This window comes from Nothobranchius furzeri, chromosome 1 (genome assembly GCF_043380555.1).
Source record: "Nothobranchius furzeri strain GRZ-AD chromosome 1, NfurGRZ-RIMD1, whole genome shotgun sequence".
Classification (NCBI taxonomy): domain Eukaryota; kingdom Metazoa; phylum Chordata; class Actinopteri; order Cyprinodontiformes; family Nothobranchiidae; genus Nothobranchius; species Nothobranchius furzeri.
Genome location: NC_091741.1, coordinates 63,172,600 through 63,194,531, shown reverse-complemented (window position 1 = coordinate 63,194,531; position 21,932 = coordinate 63,172,600). Strand labels below are relative to the sequence as shown.

The 21,932-nt window shown below is 40.8% G+C and overlaps 2 protein-coding genes across 4 annotated transcripts; one reads left to right on the top strand and one right to left on the bottom strand.

Annotated features, from left to right (window-relative positions):
• Positions 1 to 22: 22 nt before the first annotated feature.
• LOC139068917 (histidine ammonia-lyase-like) lies at positions 23 to 14,344 on the top strand. 2 transcript variants are annotated; one of them, XM_070549733.1, is made up of 20 exons: positions 23 to 323; positions 413 to 464; positions 735 to 762; positions 1,422 to 1,496; positions 1,565 to 1,637; positions 1,714 to 1,780; positions 1,874 to 1,911; positions 2,853 to 2,978; positions 4,510 to 4,649; positions 6,198 to 6,245; positions 6,731 to 6,878; positions 11,185 to 11,280; positions 11,378 to 11,436; positions 11,600 to 11,680; positions 12,917 to 12,982; positions 13,363 to 13,528; positions 13,649 to 13,783; positions 13,855 to 13,963; positions 14,055 to 14,124; positions 14,196 to 14,344. In XM_070549733.1, the coding sequence occupies exons 1-20, from the start codon at positions 86 to 88 to the stop codon at positions 14,259 to 14,261; spliced, it is 1,881 nt and encodes a 626-aa protein (XP_070405834.1). In that variant the 5' UTR covers positions 23 to 85; the 3' UTR covers positions 14,262 to 14,344. The 2 variants fall into 2 exon arrangements, with proteins under 2 accessions (XP_070405834.1, XP_070405836.1); XM_070549735.1 differs by having other exon boundaries at positions 61 to 318.
• A 1,592-nt stretch (positions 14,345 to 15,936) lies between these two features.
• On the bottom strand, positions 15,937 to 20,398 carry nfyba (nuclear transcription factor Y, beta a). 2 transcript variants are annotated; one of them, XM_070549751.1, is made up of 7 exons: positions 20,261 to 20,398; positions 19,061 to 19,154; positions 18,848 to 18,978; positions 18,326 to 18,523; positions 17,707 to 17,785; positions 17,534 to 17,613; positions 15,937 to 16,445 (listed from the first exon to the last, which is right to left on the bottom strand). In XM_070549751.1, exons 1-7 carry the CDS (start codon positions 20,393 to 20,395, stop codon positions 16,413 to 16,415), a joined length of 750 nt encoding a protein of 249 aa, XP_070405852.1. In that variant the 5' UTR covers positions 20,396 to 20,398; the 3' UTR covers positions 15,937 to 16,412. The 2 variants fall into 2 exon arrangements, with proteins under 2 accessions (XP_070405852.1, XP_070405854.1); XM_070549753.1 differs by lacking the exon at positions 20,261 to 20,398 and adding an exon at positions 19,978 to 20,251.
• Between the last annotated feature and the right edge of the window lie 1,534 nt (positions 20,399 to 21,932).

The window sequence follows — 21,932 nt, the reverse complement described above, 5'->3', positions numbered from 1 at the left end:
TGAGTCAGTCGTTGTAGCAACATCTGCCTCTTGCTGCACAAATAACCGGTGTAGCAGCCTCACCCTGCAGACACTTCTACGTACGATGCTGTGCGTGTCTGTGTGTGTTCGAGGTGAGTGGTTCCGGGTGCCCTCTGGGGGTCCTTCAGTCTCCATCCAAAAACTGGGACACGAGGCTCTCTGTCGCTACTTTCGGGCAAAGAAGCTGGAGCATGGAGACAGACACGTGGAGTTCAGCATGCACAGGTGTCAAGGTGGAGAGCTGCTCCACCCTGAGGACCGGGTGGAGGATGTTCTGGAGGACAATGACTTTGTGCAGTTGGGTAATTGTGCACTGCTGATATTTCTATACCAACATCCCCTGCGGACAGACTCCAAATAATAATAACATTTTTATTTTCCTGTTTTGCAGTGGTTGCAGGAGGTGGAGGTGTAGATTCTTCTGCTCCTATCAAGCTTACAGAGTATCCTTCACTTGGATTCTGTTTTTAGAAGCCAGGTAACTTACTGACAGATGCTGTGACCTTAGGTTTGAACCCCAACAACCCAGAGACAAACAGGTGCTTCATTTTAAGTGTATTTGTTTGAATAAGATTCCTGTCTGAGCCTGACGAGTGTCTGGCCCAAGCCAGGCAAAAATTCATACCAGAGCTGAGCTTGTTTTTTTATTTATTAAATAAACCAATACCTGCATGTTTTGGAGAAATGGAACATCCTTAACCTGATGCAAACAGGCATGATTCTTATAAGGTGCCCAAAGAGGTGGGTGTGTTGCCGTTTACAGGTGAAACTTGATAAATTAGAATATGGTGCAAATGTTAATTTATGTTAATTCAGCTTAAAAGGTGAAACTAATATATGAGATTTAATTAACTTCAAGTTTATTTAAATAGCGCCAAATCACAACAAGAGTCGTCTCAAGGCACTTCACACAGTAAACATTCCAGTACAGGTCAGTTCATTGAGGCAATCAGCGAAACGTTTCCTATATAAGGAACTAGCAGATTGCATCAAGTCACTGACTGGTGTCAATGTCTTTACAGCAATCCTCATACTAAGCAAGCATGTAGCTCAGTAAAAGCAGTCATCTCCCACGACTCACCGAGATAGACTCGTTACATGCAAAGAAAGATGTATTTCAAACCTTTATTTGTTACAATTGTGATGATTGTGGCTTACAGCTTATGAAAACCCCACATTCAGAATCTCAGACAATCAGAATATTGTGAAAAGGTTCAATGTTTAAGACTCAAAGTGTCACACTCTCCAAAACACCTGCAACGGGTGCCTGGGCCTTTAAAGGGTCTCTCAGTCTAAGATGGGTATAAATGGACTTTTTCCACCATATTCTAACTTTTCAAATGCAAATGATTCAATGAAACCAATCAGCCCACAGCTAAGTGTTTTACTTTTGTAAGCAGTACATTTTCCTGGATGGTAACTCTCTGACGACAGCTGAGCTGGTCAGCCTGGGTCAAGGCTTGTTCCACATAAAGGTAAGAAAAGGTCACACATTCATGTCAGGAGCAAATTTGAGACAAGCTAATGTTTGGCTTCCCCTCAGTTAACCCCTGAAGCTGAGGAGAAAGTAGCAAGCAGCAGGGAGGTTATTGATGCAATCGTTAGAGACAAGAAAGGTAAGACTGCTCCACACCGGGATGCACATTTCAAATCAAACCCTCTCATTTGGCTGTGTTTACATTTTCACTGCAGTTGTTTATGGAATCAACACCGGATTTGGGATGTTTGCACACACTCTCATCGCAGAGGACCAGCTCGTGTGAGTAGAGTCAAACTATCTATCTGTGGGGTTTGAACAGATCTGGCTCTCCCATGGAAGCGTGTACATCTCCAGATGTGTTTGTACCTACAGGCAGCTGCAGGAGAACGTGGTCTACTCTAGTTGTGCAGGTAGGTTTTTAATGAATGACTCAGTGGAAGTGCATGAATTACAGGTGAGTGTGATCCAGTGTGTTGTACGTTTGCAACCATTCACAAGTCCTGGGACAGGCAGTGGGTATAAGAAAAATTTTTGTTTCCTTTACAGCCTTAAACAAAAAGCACATCTAGATTGAGAAAAATTGCCCGTGTTTTTTACAGAACAGTTGAAGTTGAGTGAAATTGGATGGTAGGCAAAGGAGGACTGCAATCTCCAAATCTCTTCACAGATTTACGATGGGCTTTAGGTCTGGACTCAGATTTGGCCACATGAGGACGTTGACTTTTTTCTCCTTCAGCCACTGTGTGGTCCTGTCTGCTTCGGGTCGCTGTCATGTTGAAGGTGAATCTTCGGCCCATTCCTCACAACCTTCCGGGACAAGCCATGTCTGCTTGTGAAACTGTTGTCACATGCACAGAGAGACCACTCTTGCAAAGTCCCGTAACTCCTTCAGAGTGGCCATCGACCTCTCGGTAACCGCTCTCACCAGTTTCCTCCATGTTCTTCCATCCAGTTTGGAGGAACGACCAGATCCAGGGAGGGTCCCACAGAACCAAACACTCACCACTTCTTTAACAGTACTCTTTGGGATTGATAGAGCCTTTAAGGTATTTGTCCACAACTCTGTCTCTGAGACATTTTGATAGTGGCTTTCCAACCGTAGCCAGTTGTTTGCCGTCAGTTGCACAACCAAGCACGAGAAAGCTCCAGGAATATCCGGGTCATACGTTACATTTGATAAGTAAAGCTGGTAAAATGTCTTTTTTGTTTCTGTTTCTGTTTAAGGAAGTCAAGTAAAGGCAGTGATTAATTTCCATTCCCACTGTTGGTCAGCACGAACAGCAGTGGTTCAAGATTTGTGTTCCTCACAACGGTGAAAAACCTTTACTTTACGTTTTGTGTGTTTGTGTAGGCGTGGGGGACCCGTTGAGCGTCACAAGAACACGCATGCTTCTGGCACTGAGAATCAACGTTCTGGCAAAGGGTTACAGTGGTACATCGCTGGAAACTCTTGAAGCTATGATAAAGGCTTTCAATGGTACCCAGGATTCTCTCATTCATGTTTCCTATACCTTGCTCTGGGAGACAACGCACCTGTTTTCTATTTAGTCCACAAAAACCCAAGTTAAACCCATCATTCTGTGTTGCTTTTTCAATTCCATTTTTTAGTTTTTCTCTCTCTGTCTTTGTCAGACATGTGACCTGCATGTCAACCACACCCCCTTAGCACCATTTTGGGTGTATGACTCACGTTGTTAGGGTAAGCCGCAGCTGAAGTTAAAGCAGCACGCAAGAGTGAAAAGGAGGAATAAAAAAAAATAAAAACAAAGACGAACGTTACAGGAATAGACTTGTGAAGGAGGTTAGGGATTGTTATTTTTAGAAATTGTCCACAATTGACTACGGAGATCCCTCCGACCTCAAAGGAAACAAACAGAGCTCTGATGTTTCATTACTGCTGAAAAAAAGTAGCCGTCCAAAAACATTACCCCGCTAAAACAGGCGCTGTGCCAAGTTGTAGTTTCTAGATGGGCCTTAATTAAACAAGTTATTATCAATATAAGTTACAAGCAGGTGCAGAAACATTACCTAGATTCAGAGGTCGTGCTAGACATGTTTGTTTTCATTTTGACCGACAGAGTTTAAAAAACGGTCATGATCGTTTCTCTTCATCATTTTCATTTCTCAAATAATAATGAATAAAATTCAACAATTTAATTTTCATTCATTTTCATTAATAGTTAGTCTGAACAAACTGACCAGCCCTACCAGCAACACATTAATGTTACAATTAAACTATTTCACTTAAAGTAGGAACGGTTTACTTGCGATGTTTTGGTTTTGGTTCTGCTGCTGGGCTGTGACCCACAGACGCACTCCAAGCTGCTCTCCACAGCTCCTCAGCGTGCCGAGGTCCAAGTTAGGTCCATGTTAGAGAATGTTCAGGTGTTCTGACAGGAATCTTTTCTTGATTGATGTTGTTACCTCTGCGTTGTTTTCTGTGTGCCGTTTAAAACGTCTGCACACCTGCATGCATCGAGGTAATTCCAGTCCGTCAGAATGACCAACAGCCTTGAGATTTCTTCAAAATAAAACCGTAAAAAACGAAAAATATCCAGTTAATGAGACTCCAGCCTACATTTAACTTTTTTGCCCTCTTGTGAAGATAGCACAGCAGCCCTTCACACAACATGAAAATACCATTTTCTGCAGGTTTATAAGCTCACAGCACAAAGTGACCATTGCTTACGTTGTTTATTCACCTAGTTATCCCATCATGCAACACACTACAGCACCCGATATGTCATCTGACAAAGACCAAAACTCAGAGTAGTAAATCTTTGTTTTCACCTTTTGGGCTGACAATTTCAGCTCCTGTCTGTTGCCTTCATCAGAGCGCCACAGGTGTTGAGTCGTGTGTGTCAAACAACAGTTGAAACAATCCTAACCTGCAGTGTGTGTGTGTGTGTGTGTGTGTGTGTGTGTGTGTGTGTGTGTGTGTGTGTGTGTGTGTGTGTGTGTGTGTGTGTGTGTGTGTGTGTGTGTGTGTGTGTGTGTGTGTGTGATAGCTTCCTGTTTGTCCTGGGTACCTGAGAAGGGTACAGTTGGAGCGAGCGGAGACCTGGCCCCTTTGGCACACCTTGCCCTGGGCCTGATGGGGGAGGGCAGGATGTGGTCCCCACAGAGCGGCTGGGCTGATGCGAAAACTGTGAGTTTTATTGTAATGGATTTATATTCTCCCACTTTGATTCTCTTAAAAAGCAATATATAAAACTGAATTAAACAACTGAAGGTTTGTACTTGAGAGACAAGAAATAAAAATCTCAAAATGAATATCTCAGTCAAAACTGGTTCCATCTTTTCATTTGGAAGTTCAGAAGTCTCTCCTGCTTCTTGGAGGCTGCAGACGCTTTTTTCTTCTCTCCTGCTCCTTATCTCCTCAAGGCTCTTTGTCCTGTCTCTGTCTGCCAAAGCGCTTCTCTGCATTCCAGCAGTAGCTCAGGAGGTAGAGTGAGTTGCCCAGTAACACGGAAGCAGGTTCCATCCTGGCTCCGACCAGAGAATGCTGCTGTTGTGTCCTTGGGCAAAACACTTAACTTGCCTTGCCTGCTGGTGGTGGTCAGAGGGACCGGTGGCGCCAGTGTTCAGCAGGCCTCCTCTTTGTCAGTGCGCCCCAGGGCAGCTGTGGCTACATCGTAGCTCATCAACACCAGGGTGTGAATGGGTGAATGACTGATTGTGTTGTGAAGTGCCTTGAGGGGTTGTAGAAGCCTAAGAAGGCACTATACAAATACAGACCATTTTCCTATTGAAAACTTCAGCTTGTTATAAAACTATGGATCTGGCGAGCTGGTCTATGAATGAACTAGATAACATTTGTCCACATTAAAAACAAAAAAGAGGGCTCTCATGTGTCTGAACCGTCTGAGTCTGTGCTTGTTTGTTTCCTCATCCCTCCGCACCTTTCACTGTACAGTTTCCTAGTTTTAGCTCACTGGTTATAGTAATTCTATGCTAGCTGACATTTTTTGTGGTTCCCTGTACTAGTTTTACAGACTTTGTATAAATCATTTCTGTTTATTCCCTACTCATGAGTTTAGTCATTCCTTGCTAAACTGACATATTTGTAGTTCATTGTACTAATTTTACTGCTTTAATTTTGGTCACCTTACACTTTTAGTTTGATCAGTGTTTTCACTGCTTAGCCTTCTTACGTACTGAGAGTACCACCACTGGTCACCAGCCGCTTTTAGGCTTCTACTCAATGTCTTATTGAAGTTCTGTTACTGTTCTAGTTTTAGTCTTCAGTGCTTTATGTGTCTTGTCTTGAAATTGATTGATGCATTTTTGGTCCATCTAGGATTCTGCAGAAATGTTTGTTGTTGCAACCTAAAATAAATAAAAGTCCTCATGGTGGCTCCAGATGTTACAGAGTGTACAGTTGAATCTTGTTCAGCCTTTCTGTGACCTTTGACCCTGTAACTAAGTATTGGTTGATTTTTCATTATTGGTTGAAATTGCAGCTGTGACACTTCCTGGTGGGTTTGTTGACCGAAAACCTGGATAAAATATTCACCTTTTCTACTCTAAAACTTACAGGTTCAATGCAAAAAATTGTTTCAACAAATTTAAATAAAACATTTGAAATAATTATTAAGTGCTAACAATGCTGCTTAATATTCACAAAGGAGTTTTTATCCCAATCTGACATGGCTGTGAGCTTTGACAGGCCTAATGTCTGCTGTGCCTTCTACAGGTGCTGGAGGGCCACGGGCTAAAGCCTCTTCAGCTGAAACCAAAAGAGGTGCTTGGCTTCATTACTAAATTATCAATATAATATTCTACAGATTAATGTTAATTCAAGCTTTTGATCTCTATTGGTTTATACATTTTAGTATGTTTAGCTCTAAAGCTGTGGCTTAAGTTCTGAAACGGACACAGAAATCAATCATCACAATGTTCGCAGCTTTACTTTATATGATGGCTGTTTGAATAAACCCCAGAATAATCTGGAGAGCCATCAGATGAATTACAGTCAATTACAAAGTCCCAGTTTGTCCTGAAAACAAACCGATTCCACTTCAGTAACAGACACATCCCACAGAAAGCTCTAAAACCATTGAATCAGGAGCCTTGGGCAGTCCTTAAACCTCTGGCCACAGTTGGATCTAACAGCATCATCAGCGCCAAACAGTAAAATAAAGCCATTTTGAGAAAGATGCTTTTGAGACAGACCTGAACAGCTACAGTAAATGTGAGTTTCTGAGTGTGGATAAAACAAATCTGCAGGGGCTTGCCCTGATCAACGGAACTCAGTTGATAACGTCGTTGGGAGCTGAGGCTGTGGAGAGAGCTCTGAGTGTAGCCAAACAGGCCGACGTCATCGCTGCTCTGACTCTGGAGGCTCTAAGGGGAACCACAAAGGCCTTCCATCAAGGTAATCACTCAGACTGTACATTATTCATGCTGTCTATGATCAGCCCTTTGATGTGCCACACCTGTGAGGTGGGATGCATCATCTTGGTAACAAAAAAGTGCCAAGTAACACACATGTAGACACATTTTCAGATGTTTGAGTTCAGCTCATGAAAAATGGGGGGAAAAACAAAAGTGCTGCGTTTATATTTTTGTTGAGTGTAAATGTCATTGTGACTGGGATTAATGTAAAAAGCTGAGAAACTTGTGCACAACTCAAACAAGAAATGCTAAAGCCAGTTATTATTGAGACATTCTTGCAAAGTACTGGAGGAAAATTAATAATTTAACTGGTAGGTCTGTAAGTTTAACTAGCATTATGACAATCAATAACAAAACTGTTAATGATCTAGCAGTGATCGTTAATGCACTTAGTCAGCATTTTGCTCACTCAGCGCTGGTCTCTGCTTAAACCAGTTGGACCATTGAAATACCTAGGTATTTGGTTGCATATTCTAAATTCATGTACAATCTATAACGAAGAAACTCAATTTCCATTTAAAATCATTGTATGAATCAATTAACTGTTTCACTTTCCATGTCAGGAAAATAATTGTTACTCAGGTGCTCTTATCAGCCTGAGATTATGGCAACATTATTTATCAAAACACTATTGTGACCTGTCTTCACTCCCTTGACATGATTTTAACAGTATGTGTGGATTTAATCTTCGCTGTCCCAGTATGACACACCCATTGTCTGATGCACAAATGGCTGTCTTGGATCTCACTTTCAGCTAGAAGTCAATATCACTGGCAACAATAATAAAGTGTCAGGAAATGGAGTTGTAGTTAGGACCCAAAATGCAGGTGACAGCAGGCAGGAGGCAGACTGGCAAGCAAAAGAACTGTTTAATATGACTAATGGTAGGTAGGTAGGTCGCTACAGCAGGAGGACAAGACAAGGATCTGACACAGACCAGCACAAACAGAGGGTTTAAATACACGAGGGTACTCAGGGGAACATGTGGGTAAGGTAACGAAGGGCAGGTGAGTTTAATCAACGCTAACAAGGGAGACGAGACACAGGAGGCCACAGGAACAGATCCTGACATAATGCATCCATTATAATTTTCCACTGAACCTAAAACAACATTTTGTACCTTTTAGCTCATCTTACAGCTTACGTCACAATTACTTTATTTTTCTATCACTTCTTAGAGTCAACAAAGAAGTAAGGAAACATCCTTTTACTGTAATAGCTCCCCAAAACTGGAACAGTCTTCCTGCAGACATTCAACCTCTCACTTATTTTCATACTTTCCGAAAGACAATTCTAACATATCTTCAGCTAGCTTTTGTAAATATTACACATTTTTATTTATTTAGTCATTAATTTATTACTATAATTGTGTTTTGTCACAGTCATACAACTACATTTAGTCATTGTTTATGGTGTTTAATGTAAACAACAATGCACATGATGCTTTTTTTCCCACTTTGTTATAATACTGGAGATATTGGGGGGGGGGGGGTCGTCGTCGGGTGGACTATGTGAGCTAGTCTGAGTGTGTGTGTGTATAGTGGTTTGTAAATGTTCTTGTTTTTGATAATTACTTATGTATTATTATATGATTTATAAAATATTTCTAGTTTTCACTGATTGTACACGTCGGCCTCCTGTCGCTTCTCTTTGCTTTTTAAATTTAGTTTAAGATGACCCTCATGAAAACGAGTTGGCACATCCCGTGAGGTTACTCCTCTCTAAATAAGTGTTAAATAAAAACATAAATAACTTCTGTCATTAAAAGGATTCTCAACAAATTTTTTTAGCTGTCTTTCGTACAAATCTTTCATTCCAACATGTTGGATGAATCTTTATCAGGGAAAGATCCCAGATTTGAGCTTTTAGGAAAAAGGACGTGACCCTTAAAGGAACATTTAGTTCTATCAGTTTTTTATCTACACCATTTTCAGTATTGCAGCCAAATTACTCAACTGCTCCCGGCCACTTGGATAACGACCTGAGAACTGGCGGCTGCAGCTGATTAGGTGGAGTGATGAAGCAGCGCTGTGTAGCGTTGTTAATCTACATAACTAGAATTTAATGCTGTTGCTATTCAGCTTTGCTAAATTCTGAGAAAGATCAAATGAATTGGCAATGAAACTTATATCGTATATATATAAGAATAAAGTAATAAAACCCTATACTGTGTATGGGAGAAATCACTGCACTAAGTAAAATTTTTATCAAAATGAAGGGCAAAAATGGTTGTAGCCCATAGAGGTAAATTAATAAAGTTAATCATAAAGTTGTCACTTAATTACTGTAGTAAAAGTCTATAAAAAGATAGATATGTGAGTGTCAAAGAGTACTAAAAATGTAAATCAGTGAAGTTAGTAATCCCTACATGTGAATGTACCCATAAGGAATTAGGATTAATGAATAACTGAAGCATAAAAATGAACTGAAATCAGTTATCAAAAGATTAAATTTAAAAAATTATCAAAATCACTAGAAATGTAAAATAAATAAAGAAAAATTGAATTTGAATCAACATAACAGGTAGTGGAGTTACTCACTTTGAACTGTTATGAACTTAAATGATATGATTATGAAACACCACAGCATGACCACAGCCAAGATCAGATAAGTCTGCATGATATGTTTAGACTTGAAATTCATTCACACACACACACACACACACACACATACACTCAACAGGACTTACGTGACCTGAATCAGAGAACCCAGCGAGAGCGGACGGAAATTCACCCCCCTTTTGGCACGATTCGAGTTGGGTAGTCAGCTATATTGGTAACAACATCCAAATTAGTGGAACCTTTGTGCAGTTTGGTTTTGTTCTTGTGGGCCCATAAATAGATGGGAACTTTGTTACCTTTGGTGATCTTGATCAGATACACGACCGGAGAGAGTGGCTTAGTTGTCAGGTACGGACCTGACCTTTCCTGCGAAAGGTTATTAACCAGTTTACCAGAGGTGACTATTGTGTGACCAGAATTAGGAGCAAAAATGAGGTCAGAATGAGAGGCTCTCAGATCATGAGGAGTCATACTGCCCCCTGCTGGTTTCATCTGACTTGTCTGTGGAAAAGAAAACACAGATGCAGATTGTCGTTAAGGCTCTGCAAAGCCCGCTCACTAGCGAAAGCCACAGCGCCACCAAGACTGAACTGGCTGGAACAGCAGGTGATGGTTAAACATCAAGAGATCTGGGAGTCCTCGGAGTGAGACACCTGAAGAGGACCCATGTGAATTCATGGATTTTTTTTCACATTCTGTCTCTCACAGTTGAAGTGTACCTATGATGAAAATTAGTGACCTCTGTCATCATTTTAAGTGGGAGAACTTGCACAATCGGTGGCTGACTAAATACTTTTTTGCCCCACTGTACCTTTAACCTGATTACTGTGTCCTGCATGGTGTGTATAAGTGCACATGACCTTCTTGTCACTGTTAAACATTACTGATTATCATAAATAATAATAATTATTAACCAAAGAATAATAATTCATTTCAGTAATTAAATACATTCATAATGAACCTTGATGATTATTTATGAACATTGTAACAGACAGTGAAAATAATTTATTGAAAATGATTCTTTTAAATCTTGAAGTGTCCTTCATCTTGCAGATGGAACAGCAGTCAGATAAAGGCAGTCAGATTAAAGATGGTTTACAGCAGACTTGGCGTCTCCTGTGATGGATAATCTGTAGATAGAAGTACAGCCAGGACAGCTTGACCCAGCTGAGGAAGTGTGACCTTTGGGTCACAAATGAGGCCATTCATGTCGCTACAACTGTACGCTAGCACGCCAAGCAGATAGGGGAACTCAAGGACCAGGCCTGGAGACCTTGCCATCGGGAGCACCAAGGCAGTGACCTGCCCACTCGTTTTGGCATCTGCCCCACTGCAGCTAACACAGTCTCAAACTCCCATGCTCACCAACTCCCTCCCAACTGCTCTGTTGCACCTTTCCTTGAGTGCAATCAAACCGAGAAACGGCCTCAGCTTTCTAGTCTTTGGTGGGATGGCATCAAATTCCAGTCCTGAATTATTGTCCTAATCTGCCCCTGGTGGAGATTAATAACTGATGGAGCTCCACTTGAAAATGACTGAAGTATCTCTTTAGGAAAGCACATTTTTCATGAATATAGAGTCTCTTTTGTTAAGCACAAGTATGGTCCTTAGAGCTCCTTATGACAAGTTCACAGAGAAAATCATTTAAGATTAAGACTATATGACATTACGCAGGACTCCCTAAGGATTTTGGTGGCTGGTAATAATTTAATGATTGTGTTGAAGTAATACATGCAGCTCGACCCCACCCTGGTCAGATTCAGGTGGCTCAGAGACTTCGATCTCTTCTGGACTCTGAAGTCTTCCCTTCTCAGATTTCAGGTAGGTTCTGGCATTATAATACGTCCAAGAGTTAACCACAGATAATAAAAACCAAACAGTGGTGGTATCCCAATAGTCTGCATGTGTTTTCTTCTAGAAAGTCACAGATCATGCAGCCGTGTTCAAGATGCCTACACCCTCCGCTGCATCCCCCAGGTACAGAGTCTGAGATGATGTTTAACTCAGTCCCCGACAGACCAAAGCGATTATCAAGTGATTACTTTTGACGTGAAATCAGACATCTGAATGTTAAATTTAAAGTCATGTCATGAGTTTTGAAGCAGACTGCGTTTCCTGAACAGGACTCTTTTCACCACAGGTGCATGGAGTGGTGAATGACACCATTGGTTTTGTGCAGAAAGTGATTTCCACTGAGATGAACAGCGCCACAGACAACCCAGTATCCTACTGGTGTTATTCAGAGCTCCAGTTACTGGCTAATCAGTAAGATAACAGAATTAATCAGCTGCTTCTTTATTAAAAAAAAATTGTTGGTAGTTTTTGGATAATTCTGCTCAAGTACAAAATAAGCTGTGATTATGATAATATTAGCCAAAATAGGTTCAGACTTAAAAATACATTTTATGATTGTTATCATTTCATCTTTCATGATTTAAAGGGTTTGGACTGCAGTAAATACATTTATCCCTGCTTTCAGAACTACTTTGAACCTGATGCTTATTTTGTATTAAATAAAGCAGTAACAATGAGAGACCCATGACTACATGCTAAAATTAATTAATTCTGAGTAATCCAACAGTTTTCCAAGGATGCAAATGTGTCAGAAACAACTTTCACTGGATGATAAAAGCAAAAGTTTAAAAAACAACTAACACATGCGTTAACAGATGTGCAGTGGATCCAGTTTGACTTAATTAATCCACAAAAACGCTAAACACGACTTTTCATTGTGACTTATCTAAATTCTAAAAGGTACAATGATAAATTCTGAAAACAAATTAGTTTAAAACAGTTTTTTTCATGCCTTTTAACAACATTCTAACATATTAGAGCTATGAATGTATTAAGAAGATAAAAAACAAAGTGAAAAAACATGAATGTGGCACTCTCGTATGTGTCTAAAAACCTCCAGTAATAACACATTTTGGTCCATTCGATTGTGGAACTCATTGAACCGGCACACTTTCTTGGGTCCTCCATTCATTACGCACTTGCGTATTTATCAACAGAACACCACAGGTGTGAGACGAATGTGTTAATATCAGAGGAGAAACAGACGGCTGCTACCACTTCAACTTTAGGACCAACTACCAGAGTCCCAAAAAGAAACTCTCCATTTGAAGTCACGGACAACAAAATACGTTGGACCCGGAAAAAGGCGACAGGTGTTTGGCACTCTCTTGTTTCCTCTGGCAATGTGGTTTTCAGTTCTGGTGGATGCAGATCCAGGGAAGATACCAGAAAGGAGGGGTAAATGTCCGTGACCGTGTTTGCGTTCAAAACCTAGCTTGTTCTGTAGATGTGCAACAACAGCTTTAATTCTCCTGAGATAAACAATCTGCTTTGGTGCCCCCTAGTGGCTCGTGGAGACCCACGTATTTCCACAAAGCCAGAAATGGTTCTGCAGAACTTTGATTTCAGCTGCAAATGAATCCTCAACTTCCTTCAACTGTAGCTGGTGTTTGTGGAATTCAGAGAGACAATTTCTGGAGGGAACTTCCATGGAGAATATCCAGCCAAGGTAAATTAAGACCAGCAGAACCATTTGCAGAACCGAGTTTTTCTGCAACTTTCTCTTTTTATCCTGATCCTTTTTCCTTTAAACTTTGATTTTGATGAATAAAATCTGAGTAAATACCACATGAAGAATATTCTTCCTCAGAAAATTGATTTGCTGATGACACGTGCCCTCTCACACATGGGAGTATGTACACATTTTTGTCTGAACAATCTTTTATTTAACGAAGGGGAAACAAATCAGGAATGGTGTAGATCAGGATATTTGTCTAGTAACATTTTATAATATTCTCTGACAGCAGATGTCCCCCTAAAACCCAGTGAGAGAGATTGTTCGTGGGGACCGTAGTCTCTAATGCTACGCCTGTTTTTCTCCTGGTACAGGCCCTGGACTACCTGGCCATAGGTGTGCAGGAGCTGGCCAGTATCAGTGAAAGGAGGATTGAGAGGCTAGTGAACCCGACCCACAGTGAACTTCCTGCCTTCCTGGTGAAGGAAGGAGGACTGAACTGTGGCTTCATGGTTGCACACTGCACTGCTGCAGCCCTGGGTGTGTTCCTCTGTAGTCGCCAAACATCCATCTAGTCATCCAGTCAGAATAGACTTGTATGTAAACTGGACGTTAATGTAACCTGTTTTCTTCTCCAAACACCAACTGACCCTCTAAAAGTGTCAGAGAATAAGACTCTGTGCCACCCGTCCTCCGTGGACTCGCTGTCCACCAGTGCTGCCACAGAAGACCATGTGTCTATGGGGGGGTGGGCTGCTCGCAAAGCTCTAACTGTGGTGGAACACGTGGAACAAGGTGACCCCAAAAAAAGACCTCAAAATAAAGACACACATGTTCAGGGTGTTGATGGTGGTTCTGTCCCACAGTGCTGGCCATAGAGCTGCTGGCTGCCTGCCAGGCTCTTGAGTTTCTACATCCTCTAAAGACCACTGCCCCTCTGGAGAAGGTTCATGAGCTGCTGCGGTCTGTCATCAGGTCAGACTGAAGATGCCTCAGCCTCCAGCTGACAGATCTACTGAAGTCACCATGTTTGGTTTGTTCTAATTCCTAACTGTCATCTGTTCAGTCCCTGGGACAGAGACCGCGTCATGAGCTCTGACATCAAAGCGGCTCACACCCTCATTAAACAGCAAAAGGCGAGTCCCTCTCAGCTTGTTTGGTGATTCGTCATTTTATTCAGTTGTGATTGAGTGTTTCTGTTCTTCAGGTCTGGAAAACCGTGCAACCGTTCATGGAGGAATACAGGAGGAAGATGAAATGTGACTGGGAATAGTAGTGATCCAGAGGTTAAATTACTGACAGTAATCATTCTGAATCACGGTGCAATCGTCTAACTTTATTAAATGTGCAATTTTATGATGACTATTTCTGATGTTTGGATTTTCAGCCCAATTTAAATGCTCATAGTGTCCAGAACTATCAGAACAAACTGTGCTTTTGTTTTAGAAGACTATCGTCTCAGATCACGATTGCTGATTATATTGAGCACCTATTGAATAAGAAGGTCCTTAAATGAGACATTTTATAGAAAAAAACTCACCTTTTGCATCTTTTTGTGCTGCCATGTGGATCTCTGCTGCCTTTTTAAATACTCTAAATGTGAAAATAATCCATCCATTCATTCTTTGTTAGTGTTTGGTTTCAGGAAATGTGTCTAAAACAAGCTCTTTTTAAAAGTCCCAATTTGTGATGTCATAAGCAAGAAATTAGAATAGAATCACCTCTCACATTCAAGAGAGAGCAGCAGCTCTACTCTGAGACCCTCCCAGACACCGACACTTCTCAGTTTATAGCAGCCAGAGCGGGAGAGGGGTGGGCGTGGCTAGCTACAGTGTGTTTTGTTTCAAGTGATATAGCCCTGAAGCAACTCATTCTGGAAGGTACTGAAAAGGTCCAGAATAAAACTGCTGAAACTGCTTTATGTGAGAGGGATTTGCTGGGAAGTACTTTATAAACATGTGTTGAATCAACTACAGAACTGTTATAACTTAAGAAAAAGTCAGAATGTCTCCTTTAAACTGCTCCTTTCACCATTAAACAGCCAGCACATAAAATCCATGTTTAGAGCTTCTTTATTAAAAACACGAAGAGACATGTCTGTGAAAAAAGGCCTTTTAACTCGGATTTAAAGAGATACTTTTTCATACTATCATATAAAAAATATCTTAATCTCATTGTCTTTAATTTATTTTACGTGTATTTTCTATAATTTGTCTACTTTAAAGGTTGAAACACAAACACCAAAGCAACATCTAGTGTGGAGGTTGTCCTTGCAACAACAGAACAAGGTTTCCAGCCATCGGGGTACCAGGTTTGCTGCCACAGCCTGAAATGTTTATTTGGGTCTTTCTGTGGTAGGCTTCACCTAAACTCACTCTGGTTTTAGGTATTTAATGGTTGCTCCTCTTCTGAGGAGGATATCTTCTAGGTTCAGAAGCAGCTGCTTGACTTTCCAAGTCTGCTATTTTCCACGGTGCCAACCTCGTAGTAGCGAGCTCACGGAGCCTTCTATTGTCTGGTAGCTAAACATGAACGCAGTGTCGTCCTCGTCAAAATAAATGTTTTATTTTTTATTAAAATCTAGCTTTTAAAGGAAATGCTGCATCTTCATTCTGCACACCTCTAAACGCACCGTGGAGGTATTACTTTTACAAACATATAGCTTTTTATTAAATTAATATATATTCAACCGTTAACTTAGTTGTTTTTTTTTTGCAAACCCATCAGCTAGAAGTCCTGTAAACATTTTAATCATCTGATAATTTTGTCAAACTATTGAATGCATCACTTAAATAATTCAATTAGATTATATTGTAATGTAAATGTTTTTTCATAATCTATGTTCCTTTAATGAGGGGTGTGTGTGTTTAATAGTCATGCAGATACAACATAACACTGAGAAAAACTCAATAAAGGCAAACTGGAGTGAATACGTGGAGCCAAAAAGGAACGGTTTTAAACATCACATTATGTTTTTATTTAAAGGATTTCCATAACATTAAAGCACATGGTAAACTGTCAAACTGGCTCCTGTTTGTTTCAAAAATAAGCCTTAAAAGCACCCCACCCCAGTAAAGTCCCTCTAGCCCCGCCTCAACATGAAGAAAATGAAAATGCATAAAAGAAAAACATTATTACACACAGAAACAAAACTCCACCACTAGATGATGTAAGAAGACTAGCCTTTTAAAATAAAGCCTTGAATTTTCCAGCTGACTTGGAAGTTCTCCAAAACATTTGGTACCTCACAACTAGAAACGACACATTCTACTAAACAGGTAGTGATTTCTCTGTACATGAAGGTTTCTCTGGATGCTCCCCCCCGATCCTTTATGCTGGATAGCCTTCACCCTGTGGCAGGGTCAGAGGTCATCTGGTGAGCTCCAAGTGGAGCTGCTGTGTTTGGGCTCGGTGCAGGGCCTCGTCATGAAAACTGGATCTGCTGTACGGTGGGAATCTGGAACAAAGTCGGTTCAGATTACAGACGTAAAGCAACTTTGTGAGGCTGATAAAAACGTCCCACTTAATGGAACGAGAGGCAAATGCTTACATTTTCTAGTTCAGAACTATTCAATACCGGGCCTCATGGGCCGGTATCTCCAGTCCAACACACTAGATTCAGTGGCTGAATCACCTGTGCAGCAGCTCATCGGCTCTGCTGATCACCTGCTGATTAACATCAGGTGTGTTGAAGCAGGGTTAAAGCCAACACGTGGCGGACAACGGCCCTCGAGGCCCGGGAATGAATAGCTCTGTTCTAGTTAGCAGGAGTTGGCCGATACATGGTGCTGATATTTACCTTATTTTTTTTTTAATACATCAACACTGGCCAATATTTGTCCTTAGTAAAGCTTCCAGGCACATCTCTGGATGGTGCAGAATTTAATTCAAACGTATTTTTTACGTTCACCAATAATGTTTACATAATAAATACTCTAAATGAACTTTTTGAGGTGTCTGACTTTAACAGTAGCCTACACAAAGTTAGGATTTAACAGTTTGTTAAATTTAGAGTTAAACTGATTTAGCTTCAGACATTTAGAGCATCAACTGATGTTATTAGTGACATTTTAGCATGAAAATAAGGTGAAAAATGCCTAGACACTGGCCATCAGCTCACCACATATCGGCATCAGTATCAGCACAGAAAAACCAGCATCGGTTGGCCTCCACTAGTTAGCCTTCAGTGTTCCTTCTCAACCATGAAACTTTATCATATTTAAAACCTGAACCTGCTTTTATTTCATGAACACACTCTCCTCTGAGTCTATGAGCCAACCAGCTCTAAAGAGACTGTGTTTCTGCCAAAAGCTGTAGCTGTTCATGAATGTGAATGAACACACACACGCATGCACACACACAAACACGCACACGCGTGCACACACACACGCACATACACACACAAACAAACACAGTCAATAAACTAATGTATTAACTTTAAAAAACTGCAAACACCCAGTGACCTTCACATGTGGATTAACCAGAACCAGATTAGCTTCCCTTTGTAACGCAGACAGTAACAGAGTGTGTGTGTGTGTGTTGTACCTGTTGATATGAGGTGGTGTACACCATGACGTTCTGCTGCTGACCATCTGCTGTGATGATCCCAGCAGGAAGTGGGTTTGCTGGAGAAAAGGAAGAAATGTTGGAGCAATTCAAGGACAAACACGATGAGGAATTTAAAAATGTTTGCCAGAAGTTTCATCTGCATCACTTACTGAAGCTGTCCTCTGTGAGGTCCTCACCCAGGCTTTCCCCCACTGACACCCCTGGGATGCCCTTTTCTCCCTTCATGGCCTGAGAGGAGAACAAAAGCATGGAAACGTGACTGGGTACAGAGACGAGTGGACTGAAATCCACCTCAATTTATTAATCCAACAATTGGTAGTGGAATCAGATGAACATTTTTCTCTGTACTTTTATGTGTCAGAAAGACATCAGCTGAGCTGTAGGATGGATTTTAATAATAATAATCAACATCAGACCTAAATCTGATTATCTTAAGAAGACAATGTAAGATGCACCTGACCACCATTAGCAAACAACGACTCAGCTCTACAGACACTGAGCTAAATGTTGTTATAACAAAGCTGATGTTATTTTAAGGATATGACCAAAACGACACAGTCATTTTATTTTATATGATATTTAAAACTTTGTGAAGAAAGGTCAAAGAGTCATAAGTACTCTGAACACTTCTGGACCAAAACCATGCCTTAAATTATAAGACCTGCTCTTATTCTTAGAAAATTATTTGTTTCTGTGCAACAAAAGTAAAACTACATACAAAATAGTTTTTATTTCATACAGCAGTGTGTATAGAGATTGTGTTGTCACCTCTCTGAACTTCTGCAGGTAGAGCTTTAGTGGATCCACATACATGTCAAAGCCCAGTGTCGACATGGCAAATAGGATATCCTCCCCATTGATGGTCTTCCTCTTCTCCTGGTGGCAGCGCTCGCTCGCTTCAGATGTGATGAAACTGATGAACTCACTCACACACTCCTGCACACACTCTTTGGCATCTTTTGCAATCTGTTAGGAGTAAAAAAAAGATTAAAATAAATTTAAATGTATGAACTTTAACTCCTAAAGTGAAGTGAAGCCCTCAAGAAGCATTAAGTCCCCAGTTAATTACTTAGCATCAGTCCCAGAATGATGGATGGAGGCTAAATGGTTTCATTCATATAAAAATAACAGTGGACCTATGATTTCTGCAATAGGATATTGAAATCAGATTCTATATTAAAACATGAAAACTTTAGTACTTTGTTTAAAAAAAGAATTTGGTGAAAAACAAATCAGATTCTGTCAATAAGAGCCTTTTCCTGATGATTCCTCCTCTCCTCTCTTACAAACCTTCCCGGTCTGCGGAACAGCATTCTTCATGATGCGAGCTACGTTGGCGATAGGAAGGTAGATGTCCTGCTCCCTGTAGTTCTCCTTTATGCCGCCATCTTCGTGATCATTTAAATTCTCCTCTCCATCATCTACAAAACAGACACAAATTTAGTCTTAAAACCCAGGGAAAAGAAATGATGGTGATTTTAAACTGGTCCTTGTCCTACTAACCATCCTGAGACTGGAGAACATAGTGACTGGAAGCCATGTATTCTCCAGTGATGCCCAACTGAGAGGCATCGGTGGTTGCACTGTCTCCATCCATCTGTAACACACATACTTAGGTTTTGCCTAAAATGAAACTTATTAGAAAAAGGCTCCAGATGCCAACATCTTGAAGCCAGCCATGAATATTTCCTGTTTCAGCTGCAGGAAGTGATTGATGTAAGTTGGCAGATCAAAGCCACTTAAACATAGACTGTTAGTTGCTTAATAATCATAGACTGGTTTTGACAAACATTGGCACGTTTTGTGCTCAGCGCTGACGTCATGTCCTGAGAAGGCTGACAGTAAGGACTTTCAAAATACAAATTACAAAACCATCTCTTTGTATTTTTAGTAAAACTTTGATCAAACACACACGGAGACTGAACCTGCTGGTCTGTTTTCCTGCAGCTCATTTGGCGCAACTGAAAATGTGTCCGCCGCTGAATTTAAGCGGTTTTATTAGTTCCGCTTTAAAAAATATCATACTCCCCAGTATTGTTAAAATAAATGTTTAATCAAATTTAAACCTCAAACTTACGTAAATATAAACCCCTTCATTCATGCTACTAGCGGAAATTGCCGCTATATTCAGAAAAACCCTCAAGCAGCCTCGACATTGTGGTCGCTGGCTAGCTGAATTGGGTCATGTCGTCTGTTAAACAGCAAGTAGATGATTTTAGTGACATGTAAAATGTTTAACTGTGGTGATATGATGTGTTTGGTCACTGTGTGGCTACAGAGCAGACGTCAGCTGGGGGTATGTGGGACATTTAGCTAACGCTAGCTAATGTTAACCAATAACTAGCTTAGTGGATTTGAAATTATGTAGAAAGCCAATAATTTCAGCATGATGAGCAGAGACTGTCCTGGAGGGACTTTACCTTTTGGAGATAACCTTAGAGGCATAATGCCCTTCGCATTAATTCTCATCGTAAATCCACTGCAGCACAATCCTGCAACGGCCTGCTCTTTTGTCGTGCACAAGCAGAGCAAGACGTAGCCGGGCCGAAATGTTTACACAAATTTTAAAAGTGCATTCTTCCTGATGAGCAGCCTTCATTCACTCAGACAACAAATGAAAAAAAAAATCAGTCAGAGACGGATATTTCCATTCGAGCTAACGAGGAATCGGTTAGCAATCATTGGCCGGAGCCAAACACAAACCTGCAATGAAGCCCTGGTTGGTTCCCTCCCTGAGACGGCTGTTTGGTTGGACAGAAAATGGCTGCGAAAGGACCAGTCCCAGCGCGGAGCCGCGGCCGCATTACCACAAATGACCAGGAGAGGGACGTGCTGCATTCCAGGACCTCCCGGAAACCTTAGGATCACAGAACTGAAAGCTGGTTTAAAGGCTCGTACATTTTAAGGTAACAACAGTGTCAAACCTATGAGTTGTGAGGAGGATTATTTTTGTGGTGGTAGTAGACTTTCCAAATGTTAAAAATAACACAAGTGGGATCATATCGTTCATTTTAATTCCCCCCCTACCAATCAACTGTTGTTGCATACATTCCCACTTTCTTAGTGACACTGAAATGCAACTGTCCAAACGTCAAAATATGTCATTTTTTTACATAACTAGTCATGCTCTCTCTAGTCTCATTTAAATTTAAGTTATTCATCGTAAAAGCCTCCAAACTGTGTCCCCCAACAGAATCGTTAATGTTTTTATTTTATTTTATGAAATGTAATTGTTGTTGTATTTTTTTAACAAATATTTGCATTCAGAACATCACAAACATTTTAAAGAACATCAAAAGAACATGAAATTTGCTCACATATTATCAGGGGTTTATAACACAAACAACTAGCTGAGATATGATTTATATAAACCAAAATGAGGAGCATATATTGAACGTTTTGATTGCTTTTGCATTGTGGCTATGCTGAATTCTGGTTTTCCCGAAAAGAGCACCTCAGGTTTACAATTTCTTCAAAATTCAGCAGCACGTGTCCAAGGAGAAGACCAAGATGCAGGAGCACGTTAAACCCGTCTGCATTAGCTTCCCATACGTTTCAGGATCGATTTGAAGGTTCTTTTAATGTTTTTTAAATGTCTTAATGGTCTTGGGCCTTCTTATTTCTCAGAACTTCTTCTGAAATACGAGCCTTCGCGGCCCCTGCTCTCCTCTGGCAGCCGTCTCCTTGTTATACCCAAAGTCAGGACACACTCCCAAGGCGAGGTGCCCTTATATATTACATAATGTTTACATATTTTATTGTTGCTTTCTACTTGGTTATCTTTTATCAGTGTGTTTTAATTAGAATTTAATTAATCCAGTGTTCATGCTAAATTTGATATTTGATTTGTTATCTTAATCTCTTTAGGTTTTATCAGTGTTTCCTCTGTGAGGGCCAACTGCCCCGGGAGAGGCGGTCTGCCTGGGTGCTTCTTGTGCCTCCTCTTGGTGCCGTGTAGTGATGCCCGGGCTGCTGCTGCTGATCCTGGTGCATTTGGCTCCTTTTGATGACATTTCCATCTTCTTTGTTGCCTATTGCATCTGTACTCAGCCAGTTGTCCTTTCACTTTAGCATTTGTGTGTGTGTGTGTGTGTGTGTGTGTGTGTGTGTGTGTGTGTGTGTGTGTGTGTGTGTGTGTGTGTGTGTGTGTGTGTGTGTAAATGAATGGGTTTCTGGGCCCTGAACATTTTACTGCAGTTTTGCCATTTATTTTTCAGCCTCACTTCTGGGTCAAATTAGAGGAATACCGGAAAACTAGAAAAGGAAGAAGGAATGATACACATCCTGGTAATTTAATTCATTTTGATAAAGGCTGAACAACACACACACACACACACACACACACACACACACACACACACACACACACACACAC

Bases quoted from the DNA above. Each gene is read 5' to 3' on its own strand.
- LOC139068917 (XM_070549733.1), top strand. From the start codon at position 86: ATGCTGTGCGTGTCTGTGTGTGTTCGAGGTGAGTGGTTCCGGGTGCCC. The intron at 11,281-11,377 runs GTAGGTTCTGGC...GTTTTCTTCTAG, and splicing joins CTTCCCTTCTCAGATTTCAG to AAAGTCACAGATCATGCAGC. The intron at 13,784-13,854 runs GTGACCCCAAAA...TCTGTCCCACAG, and splicing joins GGTGGAACACGTGGAACAAG to TGCTGGCCATAGAGCTGCTG.
- nfyba (XM_070549751.1), bottom strand. From the start codon at position 20,395: ATGCAGCACGTCCCTCTCCTGGTCATTTGTGGTAATGCGGCCGCGGCT. The intron at 18,979-19,060 runs GTTAGTAGGACA...TCTGTTTTGTAG, and splicing joins TGTTCTCCAGTCTCAGGATG to ATGATGGAGAGGAGAATTTA. The intron at 17,614-17,706 runs GTAAGTGATGCA...CCTTTTCTCCAG, and splicing joins CCTCACAGAGGACAGCTTCA to CAAACCCACTTCCTGCTGGG.